General features: G+C 35.5%; 1 protein-coding gene across 2 annotated transcripts; it reads right to left on the bottom strand.

The window, feature by feature from the left end:
- Positions 1-2,514: 2,514 nt before the first annotated feature.
- Positions 2,515-15,045, bottom strand: LOC116288044 (E3 SUMO-protein ligase PIAS3). Of its 2 annotated transcripts, none has more exons than XM_031694755.2 (17): positions 14,814-15,043; positions 14,367-14,721; positions 13,015-13,099; positions 12,614-12,664; positions 12,389-12,479; positions 11,624-11,752; positions 11,159-11,264; positions 10,993-11,066; positions 10,431-10,462; positions 10,085-10,147; positions 9,536-9,601; positions 9,340-9,431; positions 8,600-8,671; positions 8,023-8,212; positions 7,582-7,766; positions 6,310-6,341; positions 2,515-5,216 (listed from the first exon to the last, which is right to left on the bottom strand). In XM_031694755.2, exons 1-17 carry the CDS (start codon positions 14,835-14,837, stop codon positions 5,133-5,135), a joined length of 1,731 nt encoding a protein of 576 aa, XP_031550615.1. In that variant the 5' UTR covers positions 14,838-15,043; the 3' UTR covers positions 2,515-5,132. The 2 variants fall into 2 exon arrangements, with proteins under 2 accessions (XP_031550615.1, XP_031550616.1); XM_031694756.2 differs by lacking the exon at positions 2,515-5,216 and adding an exon at positions 5,516-5,768 and having other exon boundaries at positions 14,814-15,045.
- Between the last annotated feature and the right edge of the window lie 126 nt (positions 15,046-15,171).

Raw genomic sequence — 15,171 nt, 5'->3', positions numbered from 1 at the left:
TTCATGGAAGTCCTGTATCCCAGATGCCTTTTTATCCACCACGCTACTACTATCAGTATTACCTTCCAAATACAGCTAGCCTTCCTTCATCTGTCTTGAGCTCGTGTGGAATTTATCCCAATGTACCTCCGAGTGACGGTAACGCTTTTCAAAACATTCAACATAGATTTTATTTTGACCTGATCACAAATTGTATGCGCGCTTTTTCAAAGTTCTCAATCATTTGGAATAGTTTAGCTTTATTAATTAATGATTATCGCCAAGAAGATCTTAATTTATAAATTGTTTCATTTTTTTAAAAATTAGGTTCTGATTGATCAAAGATAAATTTTGGGCATTGTTCATTATTGACGTCATTAACTCATCCTCGAATCGTAACTTAAAATTGATTCACAAAATAGCGAAAATGTAGCATCCTAAGATAAGTATTTGGTAAGCGGAATATCAAAAACCAATCGATGCTTGTTGAATCATTAATTTCAGTAAAATAATTGTCATAAATTCAAAAGCTTTGATCTAGTTTATCCGAACATTCTGCATGGTCGGTTCCTAAGAACGTCCGCTTTTGAGAGTTTCCACTGAATCACTATTGGCTGCTGTACTAAGCTAGCTTTCTTTGTCTTCCAAAGGAGTAAATGACTGTCGACCGAAGGACAAGCGTCGACGTTGCAGAACTGTCTTCACTCAAGAACAATTGTCTATCCTTGAAGCAGGGTTTAACGAACAACATTACCCTGATGGTAAACTACGTCACACTATCGCTACTAAGAGTGGCTTGGCTGAGGACCGTGTTCAGGTGTGGTTCCAGAACAGACGAGCAAAGGAGAAGCGTTTGTTAGAGGAAAAGAAACAGAGCTCCATGCCAGGTAAAAGTCTAGAAAACTGCAGGTACAGACAATGGAAGCGTAGCGGTATATGGCCTCGCCTCTCGGATTCGAGGGATTTTTCTCCGGGTTTCCCATCTCCGCAAAGCCCAACACACTTAATTCTAATCTGTTCAATTCCCTGACTTTGAGATCAGCTCAGAGGTTGTTTCAGGGTATCGATAGAATTTATTTACATTTTTGGCCGACTGAATGACTGGTACTTAATTACTTTCATTACTAGAACGAAAAGAAGAGAGCGACCACGAGACTATAAATGCCATTCAGACAATCGTTAGTTCAGACGCAATCGTTCGTGACGAAAATGTATGCGCGGTGGAACAGATAAAGGATACTATGTATGATAATACAGGTAATGAAGAGACACGATAGAAATCTTCCCTCCCTCCTTCTCGCTCTTTCCTCCCTCACATGTTTTTGCTTCCTCCCTTCCTTGTTGCTTGCTTTCTTGTTTAATGCTTGCTTCTTTAGTTCTTTTGATACGACGATCCACTCATCAAAAAGGAGCTATCGAGCTTACCCGCTTCATACAATAACTTAAATAGGTCAGTGCGACTTTGCGCACCTATTTGCACTTAACTATACACGTAACGTTGATGGATTCCAACCGTTTCAGAGTCATACGGAGGAAGTCCCCAGGAGACTTTCCTGATTGACAGCCATCAATCAAACAAGCAACTACTAATGACACCATGCATGGATGTAGCCTCAAGTCAAAGCGCCAATTCCTCCACCACAGCCAACCCAGTCAGTACGACTGAACAGACCGTTCTCGAAAACTCTTACAATGAAGGTGATTTAACGGAAGCCTACTCGTTGGGATCTTCATCTCAAAATCTTCCAAGATATATTTTTAGCTCATATTCTTCGACAAGTCATGATGGAGCACTAGAGACTCCGGTGCGATGTCATCTCGTAACCGATACCAACGAACAAGGAGAACTTACCGAGCTTGTTGTTATGGACACTGGAATCCAGTCAAGTGCGGATGGTGTCAGTCATTCGTTCGAAAACCGATACGACGCATACACAGAAAACCACGTAATAGAGGAAATTTGAAAGACTAAAAATTTGGAAACTTTTTTTGGATTTTATAGGTTTTCATTCTCATTTAGCAGTTTTCGTCTATTCCTAAAAATTTTAAATGTGAATATAGATATTGAATGGTATTTTCTAAATAAACTTGTTCTCTTGACTTCAAGTGGTTGTGTTCTTGATAATCGAAGAAAATTATTATTATGAATACTAATAAATTGCAGTGGAAAAGGAGATTTGCGCTTTGACGTTTTGATTTCTGTTAAGATCTGGGTAGCCTGTTACAAAGTTCCCGAAAAGCAGCATTTTGTTTGCAAAACATCACAGTTTTTACGTGTATACACGGTGTAATGTTGCGATCTACAGAGGGCGTTGGCTTTAGAAATTTCTTTTACAAGTCTGTCTCACAATAGCTTTGAAAATAGCGACTTAATTAAAGCAACTAAGTTCCCCTTATTATGGCTAATCTAAATTTGCGCACATGCGTTTTACCATTACTACAACGGCATTTCCATGTCCTATATACTACTTGATTTTTGCTATAAGACCTGCGCGCCCTCCAAAGCAAAGCAAAAAAGTGCTAGATGTAACAGAGTTGATTCTTCAATAATTTATTAACTGTGTTCAGTTTTTCAAATATTAGTATAATATATATATATATATAATATATCACAAAACATTCCTTTATTCATTATAGTCTATCGGTAATCTGATTATCATTCTAACCCCGTTCCCTTATGGGTATTACTCTGTTGCTTAGCAACATGCTTGAGCTAAGCATTGTAAAGACAACTCCCAGCCGTGGTCACGTGTTTTTGTGAAAAACTCGACATAAATGATTCTTGCAATGTCTATCTCAAGGGACTATTGCACGCAAAACTGCCAAGAAAATAGCAAAATTTAGAATGAAGCCCTACTTCAGTAGAGTGTATACCATATATACGTGAAAAAACTTTGTAAGAAAGTTGCACAAATTAGTAAGTTCAGTAGGCCTCAGTAGATTGTAGTAGACCTACACAACTTTGCACTGATTTCTACAATTTTGTTAGTTAACTCTTTCACGGATATATGTTATGAACTCTAACTGAAGCTGAAGTGTTTCAGCCAGTTAAGTTCGCGGGTGCACGGCTGCCCAGAATATTTTGATGTTCGATGTCTACGTCAAACATACTGCTATTTTCATTAACATGCGATATTGGTAGCTACGAGCTAGTTTGAAATTTGGTTTTTCGCTGCCATCAATCAAACCTAATCAGTTGATACCTTTCATATTTTTGACTGGCGGCAGCGAAAAACCAAAATTCAGCATGCAGCTCGCAGCTCCCGGGTTCGCATGTTTACTAAAAATATCAGTAAGTGAAGAAATTAGAGGCATTTCTCTAAAAAAATAAACCTCCAAGAACGTAGCACTCAGCAGTGGCGTCAACTGCTATGGTTTTGACATTATTTTGATCTCGGCAAAATTTCTTTTTCACTACTAAAGCCAAAAGCACTACCATGCATGCGGAAACTAAAGACCTCTTTACCTTGGGCGTAATGTTTTCCCATTTAAGACCACGTGTCATTCTCTTGAGAATAAGATTCTTTGTTTAAGTTGTATCCATATTCATGTGCCTTCTAATACACAAGGTTTAAACAAAGAAATGATACTCTAGTGAATTACAAAAAAAAGAAAATGGAAAAAACATTACGCCCAAGGTAAAGTAGTCTATTTCTCAGCTACAGTTTCTAAAAGGCTGAGGCCTAGGGCAAACGTCGAACTTTCCATGCGGCGAAATTAATTACATCAAAGAATGGCGCCTCATTATCATCTGATATCCATTGTTTTTAATGAGTTCGGTGCATGGAAAGTTCGACGTTTGCCCTAGGCCTGAGATATTGAGGGCTGTCGACAGTCTAAGAGAAAATCTAGGAAGTAGAAAATGATATGTACAATAAAAAATTTGGCACTTAGAATGGGTGAACATTCTTGATTTCTATAGAACTGTACAGGAAAACATCTAATCTGTAAATAAAATTTCGCTATTTATATTTCCGTATGTGTGAGTAAAATAATCTTTCAGGTCTACTTGAGGAATGTGATACTCTCAGAGCATTTCAAAAGCAATAAGCCAGACAAGCTTGAAGCTCTTGTGATCATTAAAGTTGATCTTACAACTGGGGCTAACTCTTTTTGGTATCAGGGAAACAAGACTGGTCCTAGCACTAGGGTTACACTACCTTCATGTAAGCTGGTCCTAAGTAAGTATTTGGGTTTGTGTGGCTTGCCCAAATGGCATGCCCAAATGGTAATAGACCGTTTTCTCAAGATTGCGTGCTCATCCAAATTTAAAGAACTTGACGGGCCACGATACCAAAACAGGAGCTTTATGATGATCTTTATCATTCATTGCCATGATTTTTTTCGACAAGAATTCATAAAATTGATTATTCTCTTCTTTAAATAAAAAACTGCCTTTACTGAATTTGCGTTTTGCAGTTTTGCAGCCCGTCAAGTTAAATGCGCATGCAAACATGAGAAAACGTTCTATTGTTGTTTCTCTCAGATATTTTGATGTCGATAATCACTGTATGAAGCTGGTTGGCAACACAGGTATACCAAGCTCCATTTTTGACATATATTATCAAGTAATGATAATAGAGTTTTGCTACAGCTGGTTTTCACAGCCGCCATGTTGGATGAATTTAACAAAAGATTTGCCATTAGTCTCTTTTGTTATATCCATCAACATGGCTGCCATGACTCCTGTTACTTCATCCTCTTGGGAATTGGAAACTCAGAAATGAAGAATGTGATGGACAAGTGCTGCTTCAAGAAGAGCTGTTTATCTGAGAGGCATTCAACACCTAGTGATTTTTTGATATTCAGTTCAGGTGGGTAATGTACGAGGGGTATAACATCCTTATCATCACCACATCCATTGTTTCATATCATGGGGGAACTGGGTCAAAACTGGACAATAATTGTGAAAATGATACCATGAATATCTGCATTTTCCAGTGCTTTTTGTTCATTTGGTCAACAACATATAGAAATGTTCATCTTATCAGCTTGTCAAACAGTTGTCAGGTCTACGCTGTCTTACCGCTCCATACGAAACCTGGCAGGAGTGATTGCAACAGCTGTACTGGATTCATGGGATAGCAACTGCACTAGACCAAGAAGCTGGGGTCTGCGGATGTGAAACATCACCTCAGTAATGCCCATTCCTTTCAGTCTAGGTGGATGACGTTGGACGCACCACCAAGTTGATCCAACAAGCTACTTTGATCACTGAGGTACATATTAGGAGCAAACTAAAAGTAAAAACAAAATAATAGATTAATTACAGTGCAACATGCAAAAGTATGACCACATTTAATGTATCCTCATACTCCTATGCACAGGTTCTGTACATTAAACTGACACACTTCGATGCGAAGCTGGCTTGTTTTACCAAATAAGGCATGCAAATGCTTGTTTGGCAGCAAAAAGCCAGCGCATAGAAATATGCAAATAAATTAAATGTGATCATACATTTGCATGTTGTGCTATAATAGCTACTAATATTCACCAGCATTAGTCAGAATATTTTTAGATAAATTATTTGACAAGCAGAGACAAATGTTTTTTGTTCAATTTTTTCTTCCAATATTTTAATTGAGGTTTTCACATGTACTCTTCTCAGATAGCCCATGACTATTAAAATGAAATTTTATATCTCAATATAGAACAAGGCTCTTGTACGAAGTGGTGGGAAAGACACAGTATTCAATCTAACCCACCTTGCTATCAACATGTACCTAAGTATTTGGATCTAAGCAGCGCCGGAGCAGCAATTGCGCACAGTGTTCATCCACAGCGTCAGTCTACATAGGGGGTGATAGGTGGAATGTGGTGTTATTGATTTTAAGGTTATACTTGTTGTTTGTCCTCTGTTTTAACAAAGTTATTGGCAAATTTGTCGGCAGTGGTATAGACCCACTTCAATTACAAATTTTCAATAAAATGATAATGCAAACCATGGTAAATGAGAGGAAATATGATTAAAACAACTATTAATTGTTTTCTTGAACCAAAAGATTTTCTTATGGCGAAGTTTATCTCATACATAGATGTTGAAGATGACCATGTAGGTTGAAAGCTCAGTAAATTAAGTAATTATTTAAAGGTTGATGAGAGAAATTTCGCCAAACAAAATATTTTCTTAAATTGAAAAGAGGAAGGAAAGGAAAGAAGAAAAAAAGAAAGAAAAAAAAAAGAAAAAAAGGAAGAAAAAAGAGAAAAAAGTAAGGAAAAAGAAAAAAGGTTAAAATAGAAAATAAATCACTAAAAATTACATCTACACAGACAGTGTTTGGATTATCACTATTGACTAAAGGAGAATATTTTCCTTAATTGCTTACTCACGTCATCATTGAGGAATCGATAAAGTTCAAGACCTACGACAATAATACAAAATTAAATTAGAAAATAAGAATGCTAGGAATCTAAAACTGTTAAATCAATGAAGCAATGTTAGAGTAGAGTTTGCTTGACTGTGAAATAGCTCAGAAAACAGAACAGATTTTATGGTATAGCATGGACCTCTACTTTAATGTTTACCTTAAGACCAAACGGAAAAAAAAGTGTGTTTCCTGTTGCATGAGAAAAATAATTGGGGTCAGTAGGTCGGATTTTTTACTGACACAACAGTGGAAATGAACTTACTGGGAACCCTGTGGTGCATTTGGGAATGAAAAAATATTAGGGTCTGCAAAAATCGGCAAGAAAATTAGGGTCGGAAACACACTTATTTTTTTGTTTGGCCTAATGGCATGTTTTCCCATTTCAGACCACATGTCAATATTCCTAGAGTATTATCTCTTTGTTTAAAGTGCTACTACGACGAAAATCGCTCAAACTTGGATTCAGCTGAAACTTCCTAAGAATACTCTTTAAAGGTCCAATAATCATTGTATAAAGTGTTTTCTCGATATTCAGGACGAAAGTATGATATTTTTACAATTATTTTTTGGAGTCTGTGACGTCATACACTCAACATCAAACATTGCTACATATATTTCTTTGTATATAAATCCTTAATTGATTTTATTCCTATGAAGCCCAAATGGTGGCTAATGTGCTTATTTCACATTACTTGTGACTATAATTTATATTTTGGGGGTGTTTGGGTATTTCTTTCTCCCTTTACTACTGATATTTTGATCATAAACTACAAAGAAATGTATGGAGCGATGTTCGATGTTGAGTGTATGACGTCACAGACTCCAAAAAATAATCGTAAAAATATCACACTTTCGTCCTGAATATTGAGAAAACACTTCATACAGTGATTATTGGACCTTTAAAGAGTATTCTTAGGAAGTTTCAGCTGAATCCAAGTTTGAGCGATTTTCGTCGTAGTAGCACTTTAATGGCTGCTCATAAAGAATAAATGAATATGGATCAAAGAATCATATTCATATGGGAATGACATGCATTATGAAATGTGAAAACGTTACTGTTGTCTAAAACTAAAGAGGTGTACTGAAGACTTCTTTTTAGTGAGTCACAGTACAAGGAACCAAAATATTGGAAAATTGTAGTGGCACCATCACAGCATGGCACATTCAATGAACCATGTGACAAATTTTACAATCATAAACGTTCTGTTCTAGCAGAAGAAAGAATTGAAATTACCTGGAAATTCTAATTGATGTGGTAATGAATAAAAGTTTGGATGGTTAAAGAGGCTACTGGATGATGAAGAACCAGCCATGCTTCTGGAGGTTGATGAGGAAGGTGGCATGATCACAGAGCTTGATGACACTCTCTTAGGGTAGCCATTAATGCTACTGCTTATTTTAGTACTGCTGATTTGCTCTCTGAAACAGCATGAAAGTCACATTAAAACAAATTAATCTCCAGATATAGTAGTCGTTTTTTATAAATTATAAAATTATTATTATTATTGTGAATAGAATGGGGGTTCACAGCAGCAAAACAGAAAATTTCTTCACAAATTTCATAAGGCAAGTAAAAACCTGTGCATAGAAGTGTGCGAATACATTACATTAATTTGGTCATATTTTCGTGCATCACAGTGTAACAGATAATTCAATATTGGATGTTTTGACTCACCTATAAAGACTCATATCAGTATCCATACTTTTGTCATCATCACCAGCATCTATACCTTCATCTCTCTCTTCATCATCATCATCATCATCATTATCATCATCATCAGTGTCATCATCATCACTATCACTATCACCAGTAAGATCGATTATTTCTGCTTCCCTTTTCTGAAATGAGCTCGTTTCCGAAGAAGCTGAGGGAAAAAAACAATTTCAAGAAATAACGAATGAGCAAGAGGTGTTTTTGACTTGGTGTCTAACAAAAAGCAGAGAAGAGAACCAACATCAAGCAACTCCAACCACATATGGTGGCAGGTCCAGAGATTTAACTCATGACTATGACAATAAGAGGCCTACAACACGTCAGTGCTCCACATTAACTAAAGTCCACTTGCCTGGAACTAGTATATCTTTGCTGCGGACTAGTGAAAATTAAGACATACTAGTCCATAGGCTAGTGACTTTTTGGATTATTAACTATCTGGGCTAGTAGATTACTCTGCTGGGCTACTGGACTTACTAGCCCATTGCATGGTATCTAGAAATATTTGAGTCGAGCACTGCATGGATATGCAATATACCTTTGATAACTGATTTTTGAAGTGAATTATTTGAAGCTATTATGGCTTTAACTGCTGCTTTGCTCTCTTGATCTGTCAGATAAAAAAGATGTTATCTAGTAAACAACAGTTATATGTACAAAACTTGTAATATAATAAAAAGGGAAGGGTTTTCAGTTCTACCCCCACAAGTGGATGAAATATTAGTACAGTTTGATTCACATTATACAGTGTCTTAGAATTGACTAATGATTGCACAATAGTTAAAGACGAGATATTGATTATAATTTTACTACAGTTTGCCTCATATTATACAGTGTCTTAGAATTTTCCAATGATCGCACAATAGTTAAAACGAGATCTTGATAATTTTACAACAGTTGCCTCACATTATACAGTGTCTTAAAAGTGGCTAAAGATTGCACAATAGTTAAAGAAGAGATCTTGATGATAATTTTACTACAGTTTGCCTCACATTATACAGTGTTATTATAAGAGGCCAATGATTGCACAATAGTTAAAGACAAGATTTTGATGATAATTTTACAACAGTTGCCTCACATTATACAGTGTCTTAGAAGTGGCCAATGATAGCACAATAGTTAAAGACGAGGTCTTGGTGATAATTTTACTACAGTTGCCTCACATTAAACAGTGTGTTAGAAGTAGCTAATGATTGCACAATAGTTAAAGACGAGGTCTTGATGATAATTGAAACATTCTTTCTTTATACCGTAATTTTTTTCCTCATATTTGCTCACCTTGACCATCTTGATCAATAGGTCTCCATGAACCATCTTCGTAAAAAGCAATCTCTTTACAGTGAGCACTATCTAGTATCTCTCTGAACAACCTGTGAATTTATTGATAGATTGTTGGAATTAATAAAAAGAATATCCATGGGTATAATGTTAATATATTTTTAGATTTTAATATCTAGTGAGTAAGAAAACCTACCCATCCAAGAAGATATCTTTGTAAAGTGCTTTTTTATCGCAAACAGGACATACCCAAGTTGTTTTCCTACAAAAAATGAAAATATATTTTGTAATGCTTTTTTATATTTAATACAATTCTCATTGCAATCATCAACATTCTCCTAATAAGAGCATCATCTACATCATTATCCAAGTTCACACTTATTATCTGACTTCAATATCATCTTCATCATAACCACCACCACCACCATTTTCATCATCATCATCCTCCATGGTCACATTTATTATCTTCAATATTATCTTGATCATAATCACCACCACCACCACCACTACCACTACTATCATCATCATTCTCCATGGTCACATTTATTATCTTCAATATTATCTTCATCATAATCACCACCACCATCACCACTACCATCACCACCATCTTCATCATTCTCCATGGTCACATTTATTATCATCAATATCATCTTCATCATAGTCACCACCATGCCGCAATCATTATGCATTAAACTAGTCTGAGCAAGTTTCAGCTGAGAGTATGACGTGACAGTAAGTGTCTTACCGTTCATTCATCTGCAGATAGAGAGCCAAATCAAAACACTGTAGATGATTACATGTCGATGCCCTGTCAAACAAAAGTCCATATTTATATGATTTATGATTAATGATTTACAATATAGTGCCCTTTCTATATGTATGTAATCAAAGGCATTTAACATTGAGTTGTGAATGACAGATTGCTTTTTATGCAATTTACAAGCATGAGAGATGGTTAGTATGAAATGCAGGCATTGAGGGTGGTCACTTCCAGGGTTTCTTTACATCCTCAGTGGTACTTTTATGTCCCTCTGATATTGGTTATATCAACAGAGGGATAATTTTCATTTTGATTAAGAATTTCTCCTCACCTGCATGGTAGCGTCATTCTCGTTTTCCCAAGCTTTAAGATAAAAGAAAATTAAGTTAGAATTAATCCTTCTTGTTTAACATGAGCCCCTGGTCCTCTTTCAGAATAATTTTTAGTGCATAAAGGGTATGAAATTAGATCATATATCTCCAACAGTATTTAAATATTTTAGAAGTACCACAGGTCTGTCAGAATAAACCATGTGTTGGCCTCGCCAAATAAAGTTGATTATTATATAATTACCAATGAAATATCTATTTTTCTCTATTTCGAAAAAATTGTTATCTTCACACGTGAAAATAACACCATTGTGATGGCTATTCAAAAATACACGGAAAGAATTGTTTGAAAAAGCCAAAACATACTTCATTGATAATTATATAATAAACAGAATATTACATGGGCGCTTGGAGATACGAAATTTATCTTCTCGTGTTGAAAATCTCTCACTCGTTCGCTGCGCTCACTTGTGAGAGATCTTTTCAACACTCGAAGATAAATTTCGTATCTCCGCGCGCCCATGTAATATCCTCTATTTATTAAAAAATGCTAATTATACTTACCGGACAAAGTAGCGTTACTCGAAGACTTGTCGTCGCAACTTCACTTTCAGGGTCATGAGCTAGCTTTTCCTTGACTGCAACAAACAAGAAATTACATCATATGTTATTTATAGATCTTGTTTGTAAAATGTTGGGTAATGATAAGATATGGAACATAAAAACTTACTTAATGCTCTTGAATGATCAGGGTTTCTGTATCCTTTTGCTTTCAATTTTTGCATCAAACAGCTAGAAGTAACTTGTCTTACTTGCCGAATTACTACAACATGCCGCTGAGGGACATAAAAGAAATTTAAAAAATATTAATGAAAGTCTTATTTCTCGTATAATATTTTTGCAAAAAAAAAAATTCATGCTGGTTCATGAACTTCTGTCAGAGTGCTTTCAGTATGAGTTGCAAACACTACAGCAAATTTGTATTGGTACTGTAGCTGTCTCTTACCATATCAGTAACTAAGTGTTATGGGTGGATTAATATTACTGGAACACAAGTATGTCATACCATGTACTTGCTGTAAATGAATGCTGTATGTTTTTTACTCATATGAAAATCGCTCTAATAATTATTGAACTAGTAAATTTGATGTCTCTTATTTGCAATTTTATAACATGTTTGCAATTAAAATCATACCTGCCCATTTCTGGGTGTCCAAGTGATATGAACATGATTAGGGACAGTAGAAGATAATCGACAAAGAGAAGTAATATTGATAGGTCGACTGGGACGTTTTGCTTCTGTGGTGCCAGGGGGAACATAACCCTGAAAATTAACATACATTATAAAATAAACATTTGGTTTAATAATGAAGAGAAACACAACCACTAAATGAAAATGTATTTAATACAAGTTAATTATTGGGTTACATGGTCAAATTCACATTTGACGAACATTTAAAAAAAATCATATTAAAATTTTATCAATGCCCTGAAACAACCTCTGGGCCAATTATAGTAAAGGCAGGCTAATTCACAGATTTAAGTTGGAGTTTTGTTCATCGAGGAAAACTGTAACCCCCTGAGAAAACTATCTAGGGACAGACCTAACAAACTCTGCTTACAATATGATGCAAAAAATACAAAAAAATAAGTGTGTTTCCTGTTGCATGAGAAAAATAATTGGGGTTGGTAGGTCTGATTTTTTTTACTGATACAACAATGAGCTTACTGGGAACCCTGTGGTTCATTTGGGAATGAAAAAAATATAAGAAAATTAGAGTCGGTCACACAACAGGAAACACACTTATTTTTTTGTTTGGCCTAGGTTCAGCAATTGAGCCCCAGAGGTGAGAGGCTAAATGCAGTACTACTACACCACCCTTGATTTCCTTATGTCAATAGCTGACGTCAGTGTGAACATCCCTATCATAAAGTTCATTAATTTATAATTAATACTCACAGGTAATGGACAGATCTTCCCATTGACTTTGACACATAAAGAGGATGGAAAATTGTCTTCCTGTTCACAACTTGTTTCAAATAAACAAAATCTAGGAAATAACAAAATAGTCAAGGAACAATGAGTTACTTGTTACCATGACAATGCTAGGTCATTTCGATTTAATATAAGCAGACAATAAAAATCAGTTTTGAATGCTTATTTCATTGTTGTTTATTGACATACCTTATTTGTACTTGAACTGTGTATTCATTTTTGGAGTTTGGTCTTATATCTCTGTTAACAAATCAACAAGATTACCAAAATTACCAAATTAACAAAAAATTCTGGAAAAAAAATGTGTTATATCACAGTGTTTGACAACCACAACAAAACCAGTCTTCAATCTTCTGAATTGAAGTTAATTCTTCGAGGACTGGGGGGAAAAGACAGCAAAACCCAGAGAAAAACCCTCGAAAATATAGGAAATAACCAACAAGGTACTCTACTTATATGATGGCATGTCCGAGTATCAAACCCATGTGACCCAGCAGTGACAAGCAGCCTATCCAACCCATGCATCCATAAAACTTCCCTAGTCTATAGAGGAAAGCCATTAAGTTTTCTCCTGATTTATTCGTATATACCTAGAAGTAGTTATTAGGTTGACTTGTCTAGGGGTAAGGTGAAACACTACATATGATTCTTGAAATTGGGACATGCCTCGTGGAACTGAAATGCAAATATAGAAAGATACAAATTAATCACACAGATTATAAGAGTAATACTCTAGTTAGCAAATGTCACAGGGATCTCTAAGGCATGTTGATATTTTATTTTGGCAGCACACTAACTACACTAACTACAAATAAATAATGCCTTTGTACAATTTAAAAACAAGACCTGAAGCCTGAATGGTATTTTGAAGATAGCAAACATGCTGGATTGTGGTCTAGCTTGCATATAAACGTATTTTGTTCCTCATGCCTGATATCGTTTTGTTTGTACCCAAGCTAGACCACAATGCACCATGTTTATGGAACTTAGATATGCATATAGAAGGCCACAAGGAAGTATGGTATCCTTTATGGCATAAAACATCAGGGCATAAGAATCAGGGTTAGAGAAGAAAAAAAACACACAACTGTAGTAAGGTTGGTTGTATTTTCAATGGGATCCTTCATATCACTCAAAATCCCTTAAGATATGAATAACAATGGAACAGCTGCCATGTTGGTTGATCTAACAAGAGAAGTTAATGAGGAATGCTTTGTTATCATCAACCAACATGGCAGCTATGAAATAAAATGCAATTTATACTTGTAAGGGAACGTTTATTATTAGAATCAAAATGATGAATAATCGAATGATTGTCTGCTTACAATGAATCACCAACTGAGGTTTAAAAAAAAAACAAATAAGCAAGGAAAAAAGGAAAAGTAGAGATAACGAATGAAGGAAAGTGCTTATATCATCATAAACTTTTTTCCTGTTCGTGTTGTTACTTGTAAAAATGTTTGAAAAAAAGTCTTACGAAATTGAAAAAAACTTTGATTATAATTTAATGTTCTATATTTTACCTATGATTCTATTCGGTTATTTTGACATTTAACGCAAATATTCTTCATTTACAAACCATAAAATACAAGTCGAGTATGTTATATTTTCACGCAGATTTTGCGTAATCCTTGAATGTAAACATTCAGTTCCCATTTTCACCCATTCGTATTGGAGGGAAAATTATCATATCATTAAGAAATTCAATAAATAAGCGAAAAGGATGACCTTTATTGTCTTTTCTTTGGGATTTGAGGCTTTTATAACGACGTTTAAGTAGGTAAGATGTATTTTTATTAGCGTATTTCGTTGGCATAGATAACAGCAACAACGAAATGTTACGCGATATTCACTCAATCGGAGTTGTCATTTTGATGGAATTATCAATACCCTTACCGAGCCCTTTATTAAATTCCTTAAATATAACAATAATATTTCTTACCTAGACTAGTAGGACGTACCAAATCGTCGATATATTCAAAAAAAGGTAGAGAAATTAGACGGACATCAGGATGGACAGGAATACCGTTTGGAGGTTCACGACCTCGTACGGGAACACTTTGTGGGACAATACAAACTCTTCCAGGTGGAGCAGCTCTTGGTGGAGGAGAGGATAACTTTCTTGGATATCTCTGACGGTATAAATCTTTAATTTTGGCTCGTATTTGATAATTTCCTTCGCATTTTAGTAACTGTAACGCTCGCCCCATAAGCTCATGTTTTCGACCGGATTTCGACCGCCCAGCAAAGCCTAAAAGTACTTGAAGTTCTGACACCCTAAACCCCATCAACATATGCTGAAATTTTGAAAATAAACCAAAGTAAGTATGTAGTATAGATTTGTGGTGGGAAAATAAGCATTCATAATAGTTTTAAGGGTTTTTCTTACCCGTAATTCCGCTACTTCGTCCATCTTTCAGTTACACTCAAAGAAATATTAAAAATGACGCATGCGCCCAACGTACTTCACAGGCCCTTTCACTCGGATAACTACCAACAAAGGCACCCCAGAAATAAAAACAAACTTTCGCTTTTACTTCCTCATATTTTTTTGCAGATTCCTACTTCATCACATTAGGGAATAAATTGAGATTTCTTTACGTAGATAAATGTATATGAAACCAGAATTTTTCAAAGGAGGAAGAAGGAAATTCAAGCGTTTCATTTACCGCTCAAAAGGTCATGTGATCTATTGCGTCACTGTTATTTTTAGAACAGAACTGCATAACCCTTTACGCACGTATTCG

Source organism: Actinia tenebrosa, unplaced genomic scaffold (assembly GCF_029948245.1).
Source record: "Actinia tenebrosa isolate PJP-AT-01 unplaced genomic scaffold, QUT_ActTen_1.0 PGA_scaffold0__85_contigs__length_37466705, whole genome shotgun sequence".
Classification (NCBI taxonomy): Eukaryota; Metazoa; Cnidaria; class Anthozoa; order Actiniaria; family Actiniidae; genus Actinia; species Actinia tenebrosa.
Note: the sequence above shows the minus strand (reverse complement) of the source record. Positions and strands in the feature narration are given on the sequence as shown.

Coding starts and splice junctions, on each gene's coding strand:
- LOC116288044 (XM_031694755.2), bottom strand. CDS start 14,837: ATGGACGAAGTAGCGGAATTACGG. Junction 12,665..13,014: donor AACCTAATAACTACTTCTAG/GTATATACGAAT, acceptor ATTTGTTAACAG/AGATATAAGACCAAACTCCA. Junction 8,213..8,599: donor TCAAAAATCAGTTATCAAAG/GTATATTGCATA, acceptor TTTTTCCCTCAG/CTTCTTCGGAAACGAGCTCA.